The sequence below is a fragment of the Sus scrofa genome, chromosome 7, assembly GCF_054392235.1.
Source record: "Sus scrofa isolate SSC_HxYL_T2T_F1_AM1 chromosome 7, Sscrofa_HxYL_maternal_Yorkshire_Landrace_v2.0, whole genome shotgun sequence".
In the NCBI taxonomy this organism is placed as follows: Eukaryota; Metazoa; Chordata; class Mammalia; order Artiodactyla; family Suidae; genus Sus; species Sus scrofa.
In genome coordinates, this window is record NC_139389.1 from 108440254 (window position 1) to 108462419 (window position 22166).

The window sequence follows — 22166 nt, forward strand, 5'->3', positions numbered from 1 at the left end:
ACAGCAACGCAGGATCCGAGCCGTGTCTGCAACCTACACCACAGCTCAGGGCAACGCCAGATCGTTAACCCACTGAGCAAGGGCAATGACCGAACCCGCAACCTCATGGTTCCTAGTTGGATTCATTAACCACTGCGCCATGATGGGAACTCCCCATATAACTCTTGACTTTGGAAAGAGGTGGGAAGTCTTAGTCACTATAGGTTAGCAGACAAAAGCATTATAAGGAAGTATGGTACCATTAAAAAAAAAGCCAAGTTTCCTTTTTAAGAGCTTTTTATTTGTAATTTGTTTTACATAATCAATTAGCACAACGTAAAATCTGAGAAATTCCAAATGAGGCCACTTCAGAGCACAAAGGCTGAAATTTTTAGCTGCTACTAGCATGAACGTAACTATACAGATTTTTTTTCCCTCCAAGAAATAAGAAACTCTTCAGAGTAGCGAGTAGCTACCCAAATGAGTTGATCCCAATTAAAGCAACACCATTCTTATTAGTATTTCTAAAGAGTGATTTCCCTTAAATGTAAGGAAAACTTAGTCTCTGTCATTATATTTAATTCCATCTGGAATTTAGACAATATGACCTTTCATTCAACCCAGCCTGGAGTTGTTGGACTGGATTAAATATCACTACCAGTTGCCAGCTGTGACAATGTATAAAACAAGAGGAATTCTGTCAAGAGACTGTAAATTTCTATTGCTTCACCTTTAGGAAGGCAAATCCAGAGGAAAAAAAGGGGGGGGGGAGGGGACTTCCCATTGTGGCTTAATGGGTTAAGAACCCAACTTGCATTCTTGAGGATGCAAGGTCAATCCCTGGCCTCCCTTGGTGAGTTAAGGATCCAGCATTACCAAAAGCTGTGGTGTATGCTGCAGGTGCACCTCGAATCTGGCATTGCTGCAGCTGTAGCATGGGCCAAACTGCAGCTCAGATTTGACCCCTAGCCTGGGAAGTTGCATATGCTGCAGGAGTGGCGCCCCCCCCCAAAAAAAAAGAAAAAAGAGAAAAAGGAGGGCTAGTATGGTCATAAATGTATTTTATTAAAGTTTAATTCTCCTTAAGTGACTGAATATTTTGATGTTCTGTCCAGCTGGTGGCAGTAATAAGCCTAAAATCCAGAGGGCACAAATATTTTCAAGGTTTTAACCATCCTTAATTTACTAACCCCCACAAAAATAGGTTAGCATTATCCACATGACTAATGAGGAAGCAGAAAAATAAATGACTTATGTCATCTGGCTGAAGACCAGGAACTACTCTATTAAAAGCTGAAGCCTTCTCCTTGTTCAGTGGGTGGAAGCCATCTCAGATAGACATGGTTGGACTGGGATGGTAGAGTACAAAGGCAGAATCTATTCTGCTTAACACATAAATTTCTGTTCTGACTTAGAGTTAAGTTATAGCAAAGAAACAAAAAGCATAAAGACACTTGAAATGATGGTAGAAGAACCTGTCAAAGCATTTCTTTCACTACTTTACATATGGGAAACTATGAAATTTCTTAGGCCCCAACCATTACTTTTACATTAGGGGTTCTTTCATTAAAAAGTATCATAAATGACAGATGCAGGCAAGAAGAAAGAACAACATAAAAAATTCAGCAACTGGAGTTCCTGTCATGGTTCAGCAGTAACAAATCTGACTAGTATCCATGAGGACGCGGGTTTGATCCATGGCCTCACTCAGTGGGTTAAGGATCCAGCGTTGCTGTGAGCTGTGATGTAGGTTACAGACTTGGCTTGGATCCTCCGTTGCTTCGGCTGTGGTGTAGGCTGACAGCTATAGATTTGACCCCTAGCCTGGGAACTTCCATATCCGCAAGTACAGCCCTAAAAAGACAAAAAAAAAATCAGCAAGTAATATCAGGTTAGACTTACTTTAGGCAAGAATCTTGCCCACCTTCATGGTTTCATGGTTGAAAAATTCCTTGATTTCCGGCCCTAAAATAACTTTTGAAAGTTTTCTAAAAAAACAACAAAAAAACCCCCAACAACCCCCTCCCCCCAAAAAAAACCCACTGGGAGTTTCCACTGTGGCTCAGGGGGTTAAGAACTGGACCAGTATCCCTGAGGCTGCGGGTTTGATCCCTGGCCTCGCTCAGTGGGTTAAGGATCCGGTGTTGCTGTGAGCTGTGGTGTAGGTCACAGATGTGGCTCAGATCTGGTGTTGCTGTGGCTGTGGTGTAGGCCGGCAGCTGCAGCTCCAATTCAACCCCTAACCTGGGAACTTCCATATGCCACCAGTACAGCCCTAAAAAGAGAGAAAACAAAAACAAAAACAAAACAAAACCCTTTTGGCATCTGAATTAAGGACTGAAGCATTAATTAATGGTTGCTGAAGCATCCACTGAAATTTAATGCTTGGCACACACAACACAAGTTGACTTATCCAATGCATGCTCAGGTATCCCTGAGAAGCGGTTTTAAGAAGCAGGAACAGCAGTTGTCTAAGGATCCAGCGTTTTCTCCCAGGCAGAGCCAGTTTGGTCCCCAGCCCAGTGCAGTGGGTTAAGGATCCAGCATTACCGCAGTTGCAGTGTAGGTTGCAGCTTAGGTTTGGATTCAGTTGCTGGCCTGGGGACTTCCATATGCCATAGGTGTGGCCCAAAAATAAAAAATAAATGAAGCAGAACCAGTGACAATGATAGAATTAGTGGTCATGAATCATTAGGACAAAGTGGCACTAGCAGGAAAGAAAGAAGTGGTTGTCACAACTGTTAGGCTAAGTAGAAATGGACTGTATCTTGTGTATGTGGCTAGAAGAGAGGCTAAGAAAAGCTTGGGAGGAATCTCACCCAGTGGCATTTATGTAGGGCTGTGTTTGAGGATCAACCAAAGGGTGAATTATTTTTGACGTATTTCCCCATTCAAGAGATCCTCTTCCAATTAATAGAAAATCTTCTTTACACATTAATGTTCCTTTCCTTCAAGTCATCAGAAAAGCGGAGAATCTTTAGAAAACCAGGTCTAAGATCTCATTTCAGGTAAGCATTTCACAGTTAGAGTCTTCCTATTAGCAACTCTGCAAGGACTAGTGGTCCTGAGAAAGATTTTAGTTACAAGATATTCCAATCCCAGGGATCTAATCTGAGTTAAGTTGGCAGTTAGAGTTGGTCGAGAATACAGGGAGATTACTCAGGATGGACTGAGTCTGGAACAAACTCATCTCTAGCGGCCCATGGTAGGCATGACTACAGCGGGTGAGGAAAGAGTAGCATCTTCTTCTTTCCACTGAGAAGTGATGGTCTTTAGCTGAGTATAGAATTGGATGCCCTAAAGAGAACAAACAGTTAAAACAAAGAGAGAAAGTTAGCAGATATTCCTGGGGGGTTCATGACTCCTCTTGTTTTTTTCTCTTTTTTTCACACCCCCAGCACATGGAAATTCCTGGATCAGGGACTGAATCTGAGCTGCAGCAGTGACCTACACCACAGCTGTGGCAACACCAGGTCCTTAACTCACCACCCTGGACAAGGGATTGAACCTGCACTGCCACAGAAACAACACTGGATCTTTAACCACAGTGCCACAGCAGGAACTCCTCATGATTCCTCTTTTTTTTTTGGTCTTTTTAGTGCCGGCTCCTGCAGCATATGGAGGTTCCCAGGCTAGGGGTCTAATTGGAGCTGTAGCCGCCACGGCACAGCCCCAGCAACGCCAGATCCAAGCAGAGTCTGCGACCTGCACCACAGCTTACGGCAAAGCTGGATCTTTAACCCACTGAGCGAGGCCAGGGATCAAACCCGCAACCTCATGGTTCCTAGTCGGATTCATTACTGCTGCGCCACGACAGGAACTCCCTGATTCCTCTTTTCATCAATTTTGAAAGAGGTGCTGTGAAGTGCTATTCATGTTCCTACTTGAGGAATAGTTACAACAAAAAATTCAATATGTTGCTCATGACATAATCTGTGTAAAATATTTAGCATATTACCTGGCACATAGTAAATAGTCAGATCTTAGCATTATGCTGAAACTAGCCAAGAGCATCTAAATGGAAAAAGTGAACAATGTAAACTGTTAAACTTGGAGGTCATTCTGTTCCCAGAGCTGAATATCATGTGCTCTGAGGTCTTGAGACATGGCTCAAATCCCGCCTCTACTCCTTATTGACTAAAGACTAACCTTGGGCCTTAGCTCTGACATAACACCCACCTCATAGCAGTGTTGTGAGGGGAAAACAAAATGACATGGAAAAATCCTAGCAAAGTAAATGCTGTTCAGTAATTTGTTTTTTTTCCATGTCCTTCCCATGAAGAAGTAAAAGAATGAAAGAAGGAAATATATATTAGGCTGTTTCTGACATTTGTCAGTGATAAATCGCTCTATATTGAAATAGTAAAATCCACAATATCTTATAAAGTAAAAGTAAAATGTCTAACAAACATTCACTTCCAAATCACCTAGAACATGTGAGCCAAAAAATTCAGCACATCTAAGGTTCTATTTATACATAGATTATTTTATAATGGGCTTGAGCAAAAGAACTGTGCATATTTAACACATAAAATTATTAGCAAACTAGAAGGATATTATTAGAAAAAACACACCAACATGATTAAAATACTCTTCTAGAATTATCTGACAAAATCTGGGCCATGTTGGAGTTCCCACTGTGGCACAGTGGATTAAGAATCTGACTGTGGAGTTCCTGTTGTGGCTCAGTGGTTAACGAATCCGACTAGGAACCATGAGGTTGCGGGTTCGATCCCTGGCCTTGCTCAGTGGGTTAAAGATCCAGCCTTGCCTTGAGCTGTGGTGTAGGTTGCAGACGTGGCTCGGATCCCGCATTGTTGTGGCTCTGGTGTAGGCTGGTGGCTACAGCTCCAATTAGACCCCTAGCCTGGGAACCTCCACATACTGTGGGAGCGGCCCTAGAAATGGCAAAAAGACAAAAAAAAAAAAAAAAAAAAAAAAAGAATCTGACTGACTGCAGTGCCTCAGGTCACTGTGTAGGTGTGGGTCTGATCCCTGGCCCAGGTTTAATCCAGGATTAAGGGACCTGGCATTGCACAGCACAGCACAGGTTGGATTCAATCCCTGGCCTGGTAACTTCCATGTGCCCTGGATGCGGCCGCTAAAAAAAAAAAGCACAACAAAAATACCCGGGTCATGTTAATACATTGAAAACAATTTTAGAGATTATTATATACTTTCATTCCAATGAAATAAATAGATTAAATAAATAAAGATAAAATAAATGATATAAGAAATAAATAAGATAAAACTAAAGTTTACATTTTATTATGTAAGAATGATACTTTCATGTCTTCTTTCCAGATTGCAAAATAGCAATTTAATTGCTAAGGATTTAAGACTTCAAATTGTGTATAAGGTCAGTCTTTTACTCTTAAGAAGCTTCACTTACCAGAGTAACTTACAGTAGTTAAACAAAGACACAGGAGGGGAAAAAAACACCCCAACAAACTATTTTAAGCAATAGCTTTACTCTCCTTCCTTCAAATAATTTTTAATAGTATTAAACTAGTTAATTTTATAAAAGCTGTGACTAAGGCACAAACTGGATAATTCACCTCCAAAAAGCCAAAGTGTTTTCTTAACAGTTGGCCACATTGTCATATTCTGCTATGTAATCCCACTGTTAATTTATTAACCTATAAAAGGGAGATCTGTATAGAAAACAAGTATATTTATTACTGAAGGTTCCAAAATGGCTGTATTTCTGTGGGACTACAAAGAACATGCAGTAGCCCATTCATCCAACTCTTATTTGGGTACTTGCCCTGTGCCAGGTATTAGAGAAAAGTAAATGATAATTACAGTGTGATGAGGGCTTCTTTTTTTTTTTTTTTTTCTTCTCTTTTTAAAAAAATTTATTTTATCGAAAAATAGTTGATTTAGTTCATTTACAATATTGTGTTTATTCCTGCTGTACAGCAAAATGATTGTTATACATATATACATTCTCTTCTATTACAGTTTATCACATGATATTGAATATAGTTCTCTGTGCTCTACAGTGGGACCTTATTGTTTATTCATCCTATGTATAGAAGTTTGCATCTGCTAATCCCAGACTCCCAGTCCATCCCTCTCCCTCTCCCCTCTCCCCTTCCCCTTCCCGATGGCAACCACCAGTCTGTTCTCTATGTCTGTGGGCATACACATTTACAGCAACATGGATGGACATAGAGATGAGGGCTTCTTTTTTTTTTGTCTTTTTAGCTTTTTTCTAGGGCCAATCCTGTGGCATATGGAGGTTCCCAGGCTAGGGGTCAAATCGGAGCTGTAGCTGCTGGCTCCACCACAGCCACAGCAACTCGGGATCTGAGCCGCATCTGCAACCTACACCACAGCTCACGGCAACGCTGGATCCTTAACCCACTGAGCAAGGCCAGGGATTGAACCCGCAACCTCATGGTTCCTAGTCGGATTCGTTAGCCACTGAGCCACAATGGGAACTCCTTTTTTTTGTCTTTTTAGCTTTTTGAGATGAGGGCTTCTTAACATGGCTTAAGCAGTCCTACACGACTTGCCTCTGCCTACATCTCTAATCTCATCTCTTACCACTTTCTTCCTCATTCAACTCACTCTGCTCCAGCCCATTTCTGCTGTTTGAACATGCTATGCCTACTCTTCTGTAGGATATATGCACCAGTTGAAAAATATGCTAATAGTGGTAATCTGGTTCCAGATCTGCTTTTGTATGTGTGTGTGTGCAATGCTATATTTATAGCGTTTTTCACTATAAAGTGGTCTTATATACAGAAGGTGCTCAATAAAATTTTTAGTAAATGAATAACTGCTAAGAGAAATGTGTGCAGCGGGAGCACATGAGGACATACCCAACCCAGCACTGAAGGAGATGATGGTGGTCAGAGGTGATTTCCTGAAGGAGTCCAGGCTTTAAACTGGTGGTTAGGTGAGATGAAAACAAAGAAAGAGGGAAGCGGGGAGAGAGGGTCACAGACAAAGGAAAGGACATATACGAAGGCTTGGACTTACTCAGACTCTTTCCCCCAAATGCTGTTGCATTGAATTATTTGGGAAAAAGTGGCTTTGGCAAAATTTTGTTAACTTTTGTATCTTCTCTAGAGGACCTACTGACATGAACTGCTGAACAACAAAAGACCTCACAGAAGCTGCTGGCAGGCCCTTGCAGAATCCTTGTTTCTGAATATGTTTAAGAAAGTTTCTTAGAGGAAAAAAAATATATTTTTAAGTGTAAAGTTACCTGTTTGCCATAGAAATTGGTGTCTCCCCTGAAGGAAGATCGAGAGCCAGTGAATGAGAACATTGGCAAAGGCACTGGAATGGGCACATTCACCCCTACCTAAAAGAGACCAAATCCACGTCAAATACCAAGAAAAAGACTCAGACAAAGGAACTCTCCATTTAGAAACACAAATGCTTGGCATCAGAGTGACCAATTTTAACTACCCACCTTCCTCCCCATCCTCCATCCCATGAACTTTTATTCCTGAGCAAGAAATGGGGCATTGAGGGAATTCAAAGGGGCAGTAACTGATCATTGTCTGCCTTCTCCCCTTTACACAAGGAAAGCAAGGATGGCTATAAGAATCTCCTAAAAATTCTCTTCCAAACCTGTCCGACATCCACTAAGTGGGAATATTTCCGAGCAGTGGCTCCATTGGTAGTGAAGATGGCAGTTCCATTTCCATATGGATTGTCATTTACGATCTTGATGGCTTCATCCAAAGTGTCTGTTTCCAGAACCACAAGAACTGGGCCAAAAATCTCCTCTTTGTAACAGGTCATATTTGGCTGCCAGGAGTGATGCATCCAGAAAAGAAGTCAGTATTTTATGCTTATTTGGTACTTTATAACCCATTGCTTACACAAACAACTTCTATGTTAGTAATCCCTTTTCACTTTAAACCACTATTAGAAAAAAGACCTTCCTTGTTGTGTTCCATTCTCCAAGCTACTAATCATATAAATAACTTAAAATTCCTATTAATGATAACTACACTCCTTGCCTTAAAGCACTGTATTTTTAGGTCTCATGACCAATCACTAGCTTCCTCTTTTATGTCTGCACTATTTGTTTATACAATTGTTATATTACTGAAAAGCTACCTGGAAATTTACTTTTTCATAAATCAAACACAAAAATACCACTGGAGAATTTTCTATTTAAAGAAATCCTGTGCTAAGTTTTCTATAACATAAACAACCCATTCTCATTCATTTCTTTGCCTTCCAAATGAGTCTGTACATTTTAATTTTGATATCAGGTCACATTAAACATTCAGAACATCCTTCACCACTGCAGCTGGTCAGCTATTTGTTGCTAGGTAGATTTTTTTCCTCAATGATTCTGTGGCAAGAAATTTCATAATTTCTACTATACTTATATTCAACTCTTGATCACTCAGGATTATAATAGGATTAGTGGGGATATATGAATTTTAGCTGAGCAACTTTCAAAATTTCGATAAATAAAAATTGACACCAATTCTTTTTCTTTTGTCACTTTCTGGTGAAGAGGAAGATATTTAGTAAATACTGGGTGGCTGATATATTGATGGAGATACTGCAGTAGCTGTAAGCTAGGCAGCAAGAAGGGGAGGAAAGAAAAAAAAATTAACATTAAACCAGTAACAAGTGGAGTTCCTGTTGTGGCTCAGCAGTTAACAAATCTGACTAGCATCCATGAGGATGCAGGTTCAATCCCTGGCCTCACTCAGTGGGTTAAGGATCCAGCATTGCTGTGAGCTGTGGTGTAGGTCACAGACACAGTTCAGATCCTGCACTGCTGTGGCTATGGCTGGCAGCTACAGCTCCAATTCGACCCTTAGCCTGGGAACCTCCATATGCCACGGGTGTGGCCCTAAAAAAAAAAAAATGAAAAAAAAAGAAAAACAAGTAACAAGTATAATGTTAGATAGGGACTGGCAAAATAATGGCCTTTGGGCTGGAGTGGGCTACTGCCTCTTTTTATATAGCCCACAAGCAAAGAATGGTTTCTATATTTTCTTTTCTTTCTTTCTTTTTTTTTTTCTTTTCAGGGCTGCACCTGTGGTATATGAAAATTCCCAGGCTAAGGGTAGAATTGGAGCTGTAGCTGCCAGCTTACACCACAACCATGGCAATGCTGGAGCCGAACTGCATCTGTGACTTACACCAAAGCTCGCGGCAATGCTGGATCCTTAAGCCACTGAGCGAGGCTCATGGATACCAGTTGGGTTTGTTTCTGCTGAGCCACAATGGGAACTCCTCTACATTTTCAAAATGGCTGAGAAAATCAGTCACGACATAAAATTATATGAAATTCAAATTCCATTGTCCATAAACAAAGTTTTATTGAACTACAACTACACAATGTTAATGGCTACTTTAGCACTAAAATCTCAGAGTTGAGTATTTATGACAGAGACTATTTATCCCTACAAAGCCAAAAATATTTACTTTTTAGCTCTTAATGGAGCTAAGTTTAGCACAGTTTTCCAACCCTTGGTATAGTGCAAAGAGATTGGGAGTCAGGAGGAGAGACTCAGATTTGAGATTAAACAATTGAATAATCCAATCCTGGCAAGAGATGAGATAAAGTTTCTAGTCAGTAAATGTCTTCATTTATAAGTTAGAAGGATGAGATTCCATTGCCTCCCAAAGTGCCTCTAGCTCTCAAATTTGTGAAATAATTTTCATTTCATTTCATTTCATAGAGTTGTTCACCTTGACATTTGAGATGATAGTTGGTCCAACAAAGTTTCCATTCTCATAACCTTTGACTTTAATATTTCGGCCATCAAGAAGGATAGAAGCTCCCTCCTTTGTTCCACTATCAATCAGATTACAGACTCGCTCTTTTGCTTGTGGGGAGATCAGAGGGCCAAGATCAGCCCCAGGCTGGTCTCCTGTAAAACCAAGGAGAAGTATTTTAGGTCTTTGCTAACATAAATTATGACCGCTAACTGAATCCAATACACGTAGTACAATGTAAAGAGAGGTAACAGTAAGAATAAACACAATTGCTCCCATTGGACAAGGCCAAGCAAAAACCAAGAGCTTATTTCCACAGATGCAAAGTCTAAAGGAGCTAGGCAGACAACTGGTTACCTGCATTGACTCTCAGGTTTTTGGCACGTTCTACCAGCTCTGGCAGCCACTTCTTAGCTTCTCCCACAAGGATTGCTGTTGAAAGAGCCATGCAGCGCTGACCAGCTGCTCCAAATGCTGCCCCAACCAGCTGGTTCAGAGTATTTTCCTTATTGGCATCTGGCATGACTACCCCGTGGTTCTTCGCTCCCTAAGGAAATACAGAAAGTACATGAATATTCCTTGGCAAAATAAAATTAGGCTAAGAAATGAAAGGATCTGAGATCTCAGGTGAGAATTTAAGGAAAGGGCTAGAGAATTTATTCTTTGTTGCTTTGAAAATTGAGAGATTTATTATTTAAATACTGCTGAAGTCCTGGTAACATTGAGCAAGTCTCCAGGTTACTTTTCCTTCACTTTCTCACCTAAAAAGCTGATAGGTGTTTATTTAGATCAAAACCATTATCAAAAAAAAAAAAAAAAAAAAAACCCTGCCTCAATCACATTCAGTCAAACTGACAGGCTAAACACTGTACCTACGAACCTTTCTCTTTTCTAAGTTGGGTAGGAAAGAATGGTTGTTTGTCGGGGTTTCCAGTTATATGAAGAAGAATGCAAACAGAGCTGCCAGTAGCCAACTGAAAGGCAAACTAGGAAGTAGACCTCCTGATACACAATTTCTGGAAAGAGGTTCCCCCAACTGGCTTGCTTCTAGCAAACCTGTATGTAGGATGACATATGGTCATCTCCACATACAACTATAGTTGAGTGCATGAATAGATACAATGTCTGCCACTCAATTGTGTCCCATCACACTTAGAATAATGTTAGACACAGAATACATTCAAGAAATATGTAGTTGGAGTTCCCGTCATGGCTAAGCGGTTAACGAATCCGACTAGGAACCATGAGGTTGCAGGTTCGATCCCTGGCCTCGCTCAGTGGGTTAAGGATCTGGTGTTGCGTGAGCTGTGGTATAGGTCGCAGACATGGCTCGGATCCTGTGTTGCTGTGGCTTTGGCGTAGGCCAGCGGCTACAGCTCTGATTAGACCCCTAGCCTGGGGACTTCCACATGCTGTGGGTGCAGCCCTAGAAAAGACAAAAAGACAAAAAAATTAAAAAAAAAGAAAGAAACGTAGTGAAGTGGGAGGGGCATAAATCAAATTGGCCCAAATATATCCAGCCAGGAAAATAAATAACATGAACAGTTTCCAAGCCTGTGCATAGGTGGCTCTCCTTTCTGTAACATTAGTGGAAGGGTAAGAAGGTGGCAACTGGACAGTATATTTAGTATCAAAGAATTGCAAAGTATTTGGCAAGGAACTAGTCAGTAAGGAACAGTAAAATTATGCAACCAAGTGAACTACACATATATCATACAGAGAGATTTGGCTCTTCCCAGTGCCTTAAATAACCTGGACTCTTGGGGAAGATCATCTCTTTGGCATTAGCAGTTAGGATACACCTTAAAGGAAAGAAGAATAAAGGGCTGGACGCATGGTATGAAGGAAGAAACAGGGCCAGAAACAGAATGTAGCAGTTAATGCTGAAGCCCAAAGGATTTGATATTATTCTTGAGAAGAAATGTGACTTTTGTCACCAAGATTACCTGGATAAAAGATAAAGTGACTGAGAACAAAACTCATTACAAGGTTCATGGTTAAAGGGAAAGACAATCAGGATAAACTGTGACTAATGAACACTGGCATTAGTGTGGGATGAATGGCTCCTCTGCCAAAGGAGTTTTTCTAGGTAATTTTAATACATATAACAGACTTTGGGGGAAAAAGGAATAAGAAGTCACCATATTGGCTTGAACTCTCTTGCCATGTCTTGACCCTCTCTCGAAGATGTACTCTCCCGCCTGGTTGGATCCTACAAAGCTGATTGCTTTGATATCCGGATGATCGCAAATAAAGTTTACAGCTTTAAGAAGAAAATAAGTGTCACCAAAAAGGAACAAGAGGCTATGGGCTTCTCAACACAGCAAATTTCCTCTTTTCCCACTGCTATGAATGAGAAGTTTTCATACCTTGGTTTTTCTACCCTGGATTCCCATTTTGGAATTCTGTCCTTATTCTCTTAAACTCTTTAAGAAACTACAAATTCTATTTAGCCTCTTCTCTTTCATTATTTTTTCTCATTTGCTAGTCCACAATTTCCGCTTGTAATCTAACTGAAGCTACAACTCCTATTTTCTTCCCAAATAACAGCATTTCAATACTCATCTTTTTGTTTTGTCTTTTAAGAATGTGCTATTTCCTCAACTGTCACTGTATATTGAGGCTCTCAGATACTATTGTGCCCTTCTGTGAGAGGTAATATAGCATATTTTACAAGTAAAAACCAGGATCAGTCTCCCTAGGTATAGGTTTTGACAGTTTTCAGCAAATCACTTGACTTTATTAAGCTGTGAAATGAGAAAATAATAGTACCTACCTCAAAGGATTCTTTTTTTTTTTTTTTTTTTTTTTTTTTTTGTCTTTTTGCCTTTTCTAGGGCAACACCCACAGCATATGGAGGTTCCTAGGCTGGAGGTCGAATCAGAGCTGTAGTCACCGGCCTACACTAGAGCCACAGCAACGCGGGATCCAAGCCGAGTCTGCAGCCTATACCACAGCTCACGGAAATGCCGGATCCTTAACCCACTGAGCAAGGCCAGGGATGGAACCCGAAACCTCATGGTTCCTAAGTCGGATTCATTAACCACTGCGCCACGACAGGAACTCCAGTCAAAGGATTCTTATAAAGACTAAATGGAATAGCATATAATGGGCACTAGGAATAATGCCTGAAACATAGAAGCACTTTTTAAGTATTGGCTATTATTGCATGAATCAGAAGGGCTTCAGTACCTCTGAGGTCTATAAATTCTGAGTTAAATATCCTTATAAATTTTCTCAATATTGAAATGAATGCTTTCTCTTTAATCTTATCTGTGTCTTGCCCTAACCCTATTTCTTTGTCCTACTGTATTCTGTATGGCAAGAATATAGTACAAGAATACAGTACAAGAATAACTGCTACTCCCCAGTTATCTTAGCGTGAAGATGGCAAAACAGTCAACAAACATTACCTTCAAACATGGAGATTACTGACAGTGAATCCCTTAATCCCTTCATCCCTAGGCTCTTCATCCTAAAACACCCCATCCCCCACTCAACACCTTGATTTTTTGGTATCCAGACTAAGTGCCATGAACAGAGGGGCAGTTACCTTCATGTTGTCCATGGATGACATTCAGTGTTCCATCAGGGGCACCGGAGTCCTGGAGCAACTTGGCAAGGAGCATAGTGGCTCCAGGGACTCGCTCTGATGGTTTCATCAGGAAGGTATTTCCACACACCATGGCCATGGGAAACATCCAGAGGGGGATCATGGCAGGAAAATTGAACGGAGCGATGCCTGCACACACTCCGAGAGGCAGACGGTAAGAATAAAGGTCCATGTCTTTGGTGATGGATGGCATGGTCTCTCCCAGCATGAGGGATGTCACACTGCAGGCATGCTCAACCACCTCTGGAAGAGAGAAGCAGCAGTCGGGCCACCAGCTCTCCACACTGTGCTCTGCTTAGCTTTGTCGTGTTCTAGTCTGCCCTAAGTGGCAAGGCCAATGACAGAGGGAGGAAACACTGACTTGGCACTTGAAGGGGTTGTGTAAAATGAGTTTCTCTGAATAAGAAAAGGACAGTGAAATGCATATACCAACTGGAAGATCATTTAATTACGATAAGTAAAATAGGAGTTCCCGTCGTGGCGCAGCCAAAACGAATCCAACTAAGAACCATGAGGTTGTGGGTTTGATCCCTGGCCTTGCTCAGTGGGTTAAGGATCCAGTGTTGCCATGAGCTATGGTGTAGATTGCAGACGTGGCTTGGATCCTGTGTTGCTGTGGTTGTGGCGCAGGCCGGCAGTTGTAGCTCCGATTCAGCCCCTAGCCTGGGGACCTCCATGTGCCTCGAGTTCGGCCTGGAAAAGCGGAAAAAAAAAAAAGTTAAACAATCTCATAGATAACCTGAGAAGTACTGTCATTTCCCACATGCATTAAACAAGATATCCTGGGACAGCAAGATCTACATAAAGGAAGAAGCAATCCCCCATTCTGGGAGCTTTGCCTCTCATCTTCCTTTGCTTCTTCCCAATGTCCCTGAACTCCCTATGAGGGACTCCCAGCTTACGAAGGCCTCGAAATACATCTCCTTCGGCATCTGCCAGGGTCTTCCCTTGTTCCAATGTGATTAACTTGGCAATTTCTTTCTAGAGAGAAAACACAAATAGAAACCAGTGCAAGGAGGGGCCTCCTTTTTGTTTGCAGGCAGCCAAAAAAGAATACAAGTAGGGGAGCAGTAAGTAGTATGAGGGAGCAAGCCATCATCTGTCTTTTTGGATTGTACGGTTAGGGAGGGCAGCTGAAAGGGCCTCTATGGGAGGGACAAGGATGCCCTGGGCAACAGTTTGGGAAATTACACCATTCAGATTTCTTACCAAGTTTTCTTTAATGAGTTGTTGATAGCGGAGCAGGACCTGTTGACGGCTTAATATTGAAGTGTCTGCCCATGCAGGAAAAGCACGCTTGCAGGAAGAAACTGCTGCATCCATTTCAGCCTTGGTGGCTTGAGGGACCCGACCAATGAGCTCATTGGTGGCCTGATGGGAGAAGCAGCAGTCACCCTTTGTCTGTGTCCCACCTTCTTCATTTTTCATATAGTCACAAGGGTAGCACTACAGGCTTCATAATGGACACCCAGGTCCCTATTTTCCCATTATGTTCCCAGAGTTCTAGGCTAGTAAGTTTAAGTCCCAAAGCAGCTTCACTTACAGGGTTGTGGATGTCAATCCATTTGTCACTTTTGGATTCAATAAACTTCCCACCAATGAAGAGCTTTACGGTTGGCTGGGGGAAAAAAAAAAAAAACCTCATAAAACTTTATATTAGGTAATTACGTCTCTCTTTCCCTTTCACAAAGAGGAAGGAATTGGGGTTGATAAGTGAATTTTCTGCTCTCTAGAAATGTTATTATTAGGAAAGAGATATACGAAATACTTGTCTTTAGTGCTTATTATGTGGTAGAGCCTCTCAATACTGTGATCTCTCTGTAAATGGGAAATTCCCTGTTATCACACAGCGGAACTTTATGGGCAAACACATGTCACTGAAAAGCTTACACTAAAATAGCAGCAAACTTTGTGTTAACAAAGATTAGCTATTATGACTTGTTGGCACAACTGACTTTCTGTCATATTACCATAAGCACACATTATCTTTATGATCAAAAGATTTTTAAGAATGTTTCTTTCTGTGTAGTTTTCCTGAGAAGTAGCTTATTTTCAAAATGGTCCAAGGACCACAAAAGGTGAAAGACTGCTATGTTAGTGTGTGCATGCTTCTATATAAAAAGGATTCTGAACACCAGTTCTTATATACTAGATTTAGTTATTGCAAGTGTCTGACAGACAGTAGGTCTGTAAAAACTCTAATGGTTGTAAAGAAGACAACTATCTGGCAGGGTCAACAAAACCTCTGGAAACCATGAAAAGGTTTGTACCTTTTGATTGAGTAATCCTAGTTCAGAAGAGAAATAATACAGGGAGTTCCCATCGTGGCTCAGTGGTAATGAATCCAACTAGAATCCATGAGGATGCGGGTTCAATCCCTGGCCTCACTGAGTGGGTTAAGGATCTGGTATTGCTGTGACTGTGGCATAGACCGGCAGCTGCAGCTCCAACTCGACCTCTAGCCTGGGAACTTGCATATGCCACCAAAAAAAAAAAAAAAAAAAAAAAAAAAAAGAGAGAGAGAGAGAGAGAGGGAGAAATAATATAAAAGAAGGGGAAAAACCACATAATATTTGATTTTTACAGTCAATAAAATCATAACCATAAAGACAATCTCGAAATACTGGAAATGCTTAAAACATAATAGACATAAGATAAGAAAAGCAAGAAAATTTCACATAAACTCTGATAACAATTACATAAAGAAGATAAATGGGAAAAACCGCCCCGCAATCACACTAGATTCCTCCTCCAGAATCCAACCTTTTGTGTCAAATAAACTCACCACTGAAGAGGAAGAGAAGGAGGATGCTGGATGCCAACTGGAATTCACCTTGGAAGAAACCTGGGAAGTAAAAGAGTGATTATCTGATAAGTGAGAGAAGAAAATTATAGTGAAAGACTACTATACAGTTAACATTATACTAGTTACTGTAGGTATATGAAAAAGGACTTGGTGTTTGCTCTCAAGTGTCATGTAGGCTTTAAAAAGTTGTGAGACTATGAGATATAGCAAACTATGAGAGATCAATAAACCATAATGATCACATGCTCAATTTCCAGGATAGTCCTGATTAAAAAATCTTTTCTGTTATTAGATCATATTTTCCTAATTTTTGGCCTGGTAAATGTAGTCACCATAAATCTAACAATATGAAAACAGTTAGAATGGTATCTAACACAATAGGTATTGAATATCAGATAGTTTATAATCAAGTATAATATGCCCATACAAATACTTAACACCAGTGTTCATAGTAGCTTTATTGGTAATAGCCAAAAACGGGGAAGCCACCCAAATATACACAAATGGATGAGTGCAGAGGAAAACTAGTACAGTATATCCATATATTGGAATACTACTCATCAAGAAAAGGAACACACTAGTGATACATGCAACAACAGGGCTAACTCTAATAATTATACCGAGTGAATGAAGTTAGACCTATAAAGAGTATATGCATACATCTGCAATTAGAAATATTAAAGATTTATTTAGCTATATAAAAAAAGAGTATATACAGTATGATTCCAGTGACATAAAACTGGAAAATGGGAGTTTCCGTTGTGGCTCGTTAATGAACCCAATTACTATCCATGAGTATGCAGGTTTGATCCCTGGCCTCACTCACTGGGTTAAGGATCTGGCATTGCCATGAGCTGTGGTGTAGCTCACAGACGTGGCTCAGATCCTTCATTGCTGTGGCTGTGGTATAGGCTGGCAACTGTAGCTCGATTAGACTTCTAGCCTGGGAACCTCCACATGCCTTGGGTGTGGCCCTAAAAAGAAAAAAGCAAAAAACAAAAAACAACAGCAACAACAACAAAGTACATCTATTTATCGATCTATCTATCTGTCTGTCTATCTACATCTTCTCTTTCCTGTACCTTAAACTTCCCTCCATCCAATAGCAAGGGTTCTCTTTACTAATTATCTTTATTTCCTCATCTCCCACGAACTCGTCCATCAGCTGCAGCCTTTAAGACTTCAAACCATGTGCTCTCCCCAGTCTTTCTTATACTTGACCTCTCAGCAGAGGTGAGTTAATTATGCCCTGTCCTGAATAGTCTGTGTATTTTCTATTTCTTCGGCCATTTTTCTTTGCCTTTTTGGCAGGGACGGGAGGGGGGCACACCTGTGGCAAGTGGAAGTTCCCAGGCCAGGGATCAGACCTGCACCACAGCAGTCACAATGCTGGATCCTTAACCCACTGAGCAAGGCCAGGGATTAAACCCCAACCTCATGGTTCCTGGTCGGATTCGTTTCCGCTGTGCCATGATGGGAACTCCAAGACTCAACTTGATATTGTTTATAAGACTCTACATAGTACCTTTACTTCTCTAGTTTCCTAGCTTGTGGCTTTCCTCCTTGCTCTCTCTACGCTCCGGCTGTTCAGAACATGTTTCGTGCTCACACTGCCCTTGCACACGCTGCTCCCTCTTGCCTGGAATTATTTCATCCCATTTCCTTGGCTCACATTGATTCTTTAGCTCTCTTAACACTTTGAGTATAGGTGCAGGTTAGTTCTGTAGGCTTGCCAGCAAGAACTTGAAGATATACTCATCTGATGGTTTTTATTTCCTCTGAAGGAGGGAAAAAAAAAAAGGTTAACTCCTGAGAATGAGAGGGGAAGTAGCAGTTGGAAATTGTTAAGTCTCAACCTCAGGTCTAGGTTAAGTACCTGATTATGGAGTGCCTAAAACACCTAAATCCCTCTATTTCTCATATCGCATTAGAGAAGAGTAGCTTGTTTAATTATTAAAACTCTCTCCCCTTAGATCACTAGATGGTTGTGTCTTTAGCCTTGAGCACCACTCCTGGGAGAGAGTAAGCACTCAGTAATATTTTGCAAAATGAAAGAATGAGTACTCATCAAGCAATTGTTGAATATTAATTTTGTTTCATGTAAACTCTTAAAGGGCAGGAAATGCATGGATTAGTCAACTTGAGCATTCTAGGCCACTTAGTTTTACCTCTTGCACACAGGCTCCCTGCAGTCAAGAGGGCATAAAAGATATTGCATCTGGTACAATAACATCATAGGTTTTTTTTTGTTGTTTTTTTTTTTTTTTGGTCTTTTGTCTTCTTAGGGCCATACCCGCGGCATATGGAGGTTCCCAGGCTAGGGGTCTAATTGGAGCTACAGCTGCTGGCCTACACCAGAGCCACAGCAACACCAGATCCGAGTCTTGTCTGCCACATACACCACAGCTCACAGCTCACGGCAAAGCCAGATCTTTAACCCACTGAGTGAGGCCAGGGGTCAAACCCGAAACCTCATGGTTCCTAGTTGGTTTTGTTTCCACTGCGCCACGACCGGAACTCCCTATCATAGTTTTTGACAGGTTAGATCTCCTATCTTTTCTTTATCTTCTGAGACATACTCATTGGCACGGTTGCTAAAAAAACTACCCTGCGTCTAGTCACACCAAACTTTTGGGCTCTCTGGATGTTTGTTTCAGACTTGCTATTTCCTTTACTAGGAACACCCTTCTCCTCTAGCTAAAGGCTGCCTCAGGCTTGCAAGACACAAACCTAGATCAACCCCTTGTGGAAGCTTCTGCTGAACTGCACAAGTTGAGCTTGGAGCTCTTTCTGCAGTACTGTGTGCACTCCTATTGTTTCCTTATCATTGTGTTATAACAGGGGAGCTTTCATTGAGTAGTTTGCTCCATTCTCCAAACTTGTGACAGAGCCTGACACAGAAAGAGATACGAAGACTTAAGTCCTGAATTCTCAGCCCTATTGGTTACTAGCTGGGAGACTTTGGATGACCTTTAGTGTCAGGTAACTTATTTCATGATATTCTAATCTTTACAACTATTCTTAAAACTAGGACGTGGTCGAGCTGGGACAGAATCCAACTATGATTGGGAAGCCTGTGCTCATTATACTGCATCACTGAGAAAAGTCACTGAGCAACTCAAAGACCAGTTTTCTTATCTTTAAATGGGAGTGATAATATTATGACTGCCAGAAACTAGACTACTCCTTTTTTTTTTTTTTTTTTTTTTTTTTTTTGGGCCCTGCACCTACACCACATGGAAGTTCCCAGGCTAGGGGTCGAATCAGAGCTGCAGCTGCCAGCCTACACCACAGCCATGGCAATGCAGGATCCATGCTGTGTCTATGACCTACACCACAGCTCACCCCAACACCAGATGCTTAACCCACCAAGCAAGGCCAGGGATCGAACCCACATTTTCATAGATACTAGTTGGGTTCTTTACCGCTGAGCCACAATAGGAACTCCCATAGACTACTCTTTATCAGAGTGTTATGTCACAGTAATTTCTAGTTGGCTAAAGATTACTAAAAACGAAAAAGATACTAGAAAAACAGAACTAGGATCACATCAAGAAATATGAATGGGAGTTCCCACAATGTTGCACAGGGTTGAGAATCCAACTGCAGCAACTAGGTTTGCTTTGAGGAATGGGTTCAATCCTGGCACAGTGGTTTCAAGGATCCAGCATTGCTGCTTCTATGGCTTGGTTAAAACTCTCAATCCCTTGACTGGGAACTTCAACAGCCAAGGGTGTGGCCATTGAAAAAAAAAAAAAAAAAGAAAAAAGAAAAATAAATATGCGTGAAACCAGATCACTTGACAAACCCTTCCAACCCTTTCTTCACACTGTCCCATTAAATAGCATATTTAAACAGGAACTTTTGCTGACTCTGCTAAGAATCTTTAAAATGCATAGTCTCTGCAGTAGAACTCACTGAAATCTGGTGAATACTATCTAAAAGTCCAGTAGTATAGAGGAAGACTTTCTTAGGTTTGATATAATGAGTAAGAAAAGCAACGTTGTTTTTTGCAGATTCCTGAATGTTGCCTGTGGCAAATCTCACCTCAAAATCCAAGTCCTTGCTAGGCTGTGGACAACATAGGAAAAGCTATGTATGAATAGTTGGAAATCACAGGTCTCAGGCAGGCAGCTCCTGTAGCTCTATCTACTGTCTGCCCTTAGGCTGGCTTCAGAGAGGACCTGGTCCCTCCACCTCCACTCCCAGCCCCACCTCTGAGGGCAGAACTGAGTCACACTAAGGTGATTTTGGAGTGGGAACTTAGAACGTTACACCTGTTTTCCTTGGCTTTTATTTTCTGCCACTTGTTTCAGAGGTGTTTAGTCCTTTGCATGTGCTTGGAACAAACCGGGTAGCATTAACTATGTGTCCTTATTCACCGCCAACATAAACACTAACTTGGCTGAGCAAAAGTTAAACTCAAAGTCTCAGCAAGCCAAGAGGACAGCCTAGCTTGTGGAAAATACAGAACCACGGAGTTCCCGTCGTGGCTCAGTGGTTAATGAATCCGACTAGGAACCATGAGGTTGTGGGTTTGATCCCTGGCCTTGCTCAGTGGGTTAAGGATCCGGCGTGGCCGTGAGCTGTGGTGTAGGTCGCAGAGGGGGCTCGGATCTAGCGTTGCTGTGGCTCTGGCGTAGGGCGGCGAAGACCGCTCCGATTAGACCCCCAGCCTGGGAACCTCCATATGCCGCGGGTGCGGCCCCAGAAAAGGCAAAAAGACAAAAAAAAGAAAAGAAAAAAAAAAAAGAAAATACAGAGCCAAAGCTGGGGAAGATAGCTCAGCAAATGGCTGCTTTGAGGGAAAGCTTAGTGTGCACTTCTAGAAGGAGACTCAAAGTTCACTCACTGACCCTCACCCCTCAAGTCCTTCCTCCTCCTCCCCTCCGCCCACGCCTTTACCTCGGGTTATAGAGTGAAGTAGGGTTGGGGAAGGGAACAATTTGGACGCTCCCAGAGAATGCCAAGAAAGGCGACCAGAAAAGGAGCTTCTGGAGCAGAGAGGTGGTTGGTGCAGAGGTGAAAGGGAAAGACGGTGGGCAGACCTACAGAGGTGAGGGCAGGGACCGGGCACGGCTGGAGGAGGAGAATGGTCTAAAGCCTGAAAGGGGTAGGCTCAAGAATAAAAAGGCCACGGGTAATAGTCCAGGGCTGGATCCAACGCAAGTGGATACCGAGTGAGATGTGGGACAGGGCCGCTCAGGTCCGATGGGAATAGGAGGGTCGGCCAAGGGGGGGTTGGTTCACAAAGCGGATGGAAAGGACTGAATTCCTAGTTTCATGAACCCTTGGCGCCACCCTCACTCGCCTGCAGGATCCGGGCCCGCACTGCCGCCGCAGCCAGCACCGCCGCCATGGTTCTCGGTTGCCTCTTCTCAGCCCCCCACGCCTTTCTGTGAGACTGTCCAGAAACACTACTGCTGCTAGGCCTTGCCCCTCCATCCTGCCGAACCTCTTCATTGGTGGAGAGGACTATTTCCCCTAGCCAATCACACGCCTTAACACTGACTCCACGCCCTCAGTGCCCAGTTCTGGGCGTATGCGATTGGTCAGAAGTGATAGAGCTCTCGCCTCCTCCCGCCTCAACAAATTCTGCTGGCGGAGGTGGGGAAGACGCCCCTGACTTGGATACTCTATATTGAGAGCACGAGGAAGACGCCCCCGAATTCGGAACTCCGATTGGCCACAGGCATGGCCGCAGCCCCACCCACTCACTGAGGAAAGTAAATAGGACTCTGCAAGAATTTTCAGCAGCGCCAGCACATCCACAGCGCGAGGGGGTGTGGCTAGCCCTGGGGGCGGGGCTACGGAAGATTACCCTATGGGGCGGGGAAACGAGACAGGACAGAGGGTTGGGGAATAGGGTTTCTCTCTGGGGGCGTGGCTTATGGACCCTAGCTTTCCCGCCGACGGTTGGCAACGTCACGTGACATGGGTTGGAAGATGGCGTCTCCCACAGACGGTAAGAGCCGGCTTATAGACCCTTCGCTTGCGACCTCCTTCTCTGTTCTCCTGGGAACTTACAGATGCTCAGAGAGAATCTCTCCGTCTGCC

At 42.3% G+C, this 22166-nt stretch overlaps 3 protein-coding genes across 19 annotated transcripts in view; 2 read left to right on the top strand and 1 right to left on the bottom strand.

Moving 5' to 3' along the window:
* BBOF1 (basal body orientation factor 1) overlaps window positions 1-8443 on the top strand; it is a 52096-nt gene extending 43653 nt beyond the window's left edge. For all 10 annotated transcript variants that reach the window (XR_014811112.1, XM_084969753.1, XM_084969752.1 and 7 more), the window contains 2 exons: window positions 5284-5338; window positions 7060-8443. Coding sequence is in view for 9 of the 10 variants with exons in the window: in XM_084969753.1 (XP_084825879.1) it covers window positions 5284-5295 (12 nt within the window). In the remaining variant the exon portion in view is untranslated. The remainder of the gene's footprint in view (window positions 1-5283; window positions 5339-7059) is intronic.
* On the bottom strand, window positions 259-21557 carry ALDH6A1 (aldehyde dehydrogenase 6 family member A1). 4 transcript variants are annotated; one of them, XR_014811114.1, is made up of 14 exons: window positions 21421-21557; window positions 17635-17887; window positions 16089-16148; window positions 14847-14921; window positions 14513-14674; window positions 14206-14284; window positions 13244-13546; window positions 11832-11953; window positions 10048-10237; window positions 9664-9845; window positions 7570-7749; window positions 7199-7297; window positions 2224-3276; window positions 259-1803 (listed from the first exon to the last, which is right to left on the bottom strand). XR_014811114.1 is itself a non-coding variant. In XM_021099499.2 (13 exons), exons 5-13 carry the CDS (start codon window positions 14624-14626, stop codon window positions 3172-3174), a joined length of 1374 nt encoding a protein of 457 aa, XP_020955158.1. In that variant the 5' UTR covers window positions 14627-14674; window positions 14847-14921; window positions 16089-16148; window positions 17635-17887; window positions 21421-21557; the 3' UTR covers window positions 259-3171. The 4 variants fall into 4 exon arrangements, 2 of the variants coding, with proteins under 2 accessions (XP_020955158.1, XP_005656456.1); XR_014811113.1 differs by lacking the exon at window positions 17635-17887; XM_021099499.2 differs by having other exon boundaries at window positions 259-3276.
* A 479-nt stretch (window positions 21558-22036) lies between these two features.
* The window catches only part of LIN52 (lin-52 DREAM MuvB core complex component), a 109643-nt gene continuing 109513 nt past the window's right edge, over window positions 22037-22166 (top strand). For all 5 annotated transcript variants that reach the window (XR_014809014.1, XR_014809013.1, XM_084966400.1 and 2 more), the window contains 1 exon segment: window positions 22037-22074. Coding sequence is in view for 3 of the 5 variants with exons in the window: in XM_084966400.1 (XP_084822526.1) it covers window positions 22044-22074 (31 nt within the window). In the remaining 2 variants the exon portion in view is untranslated.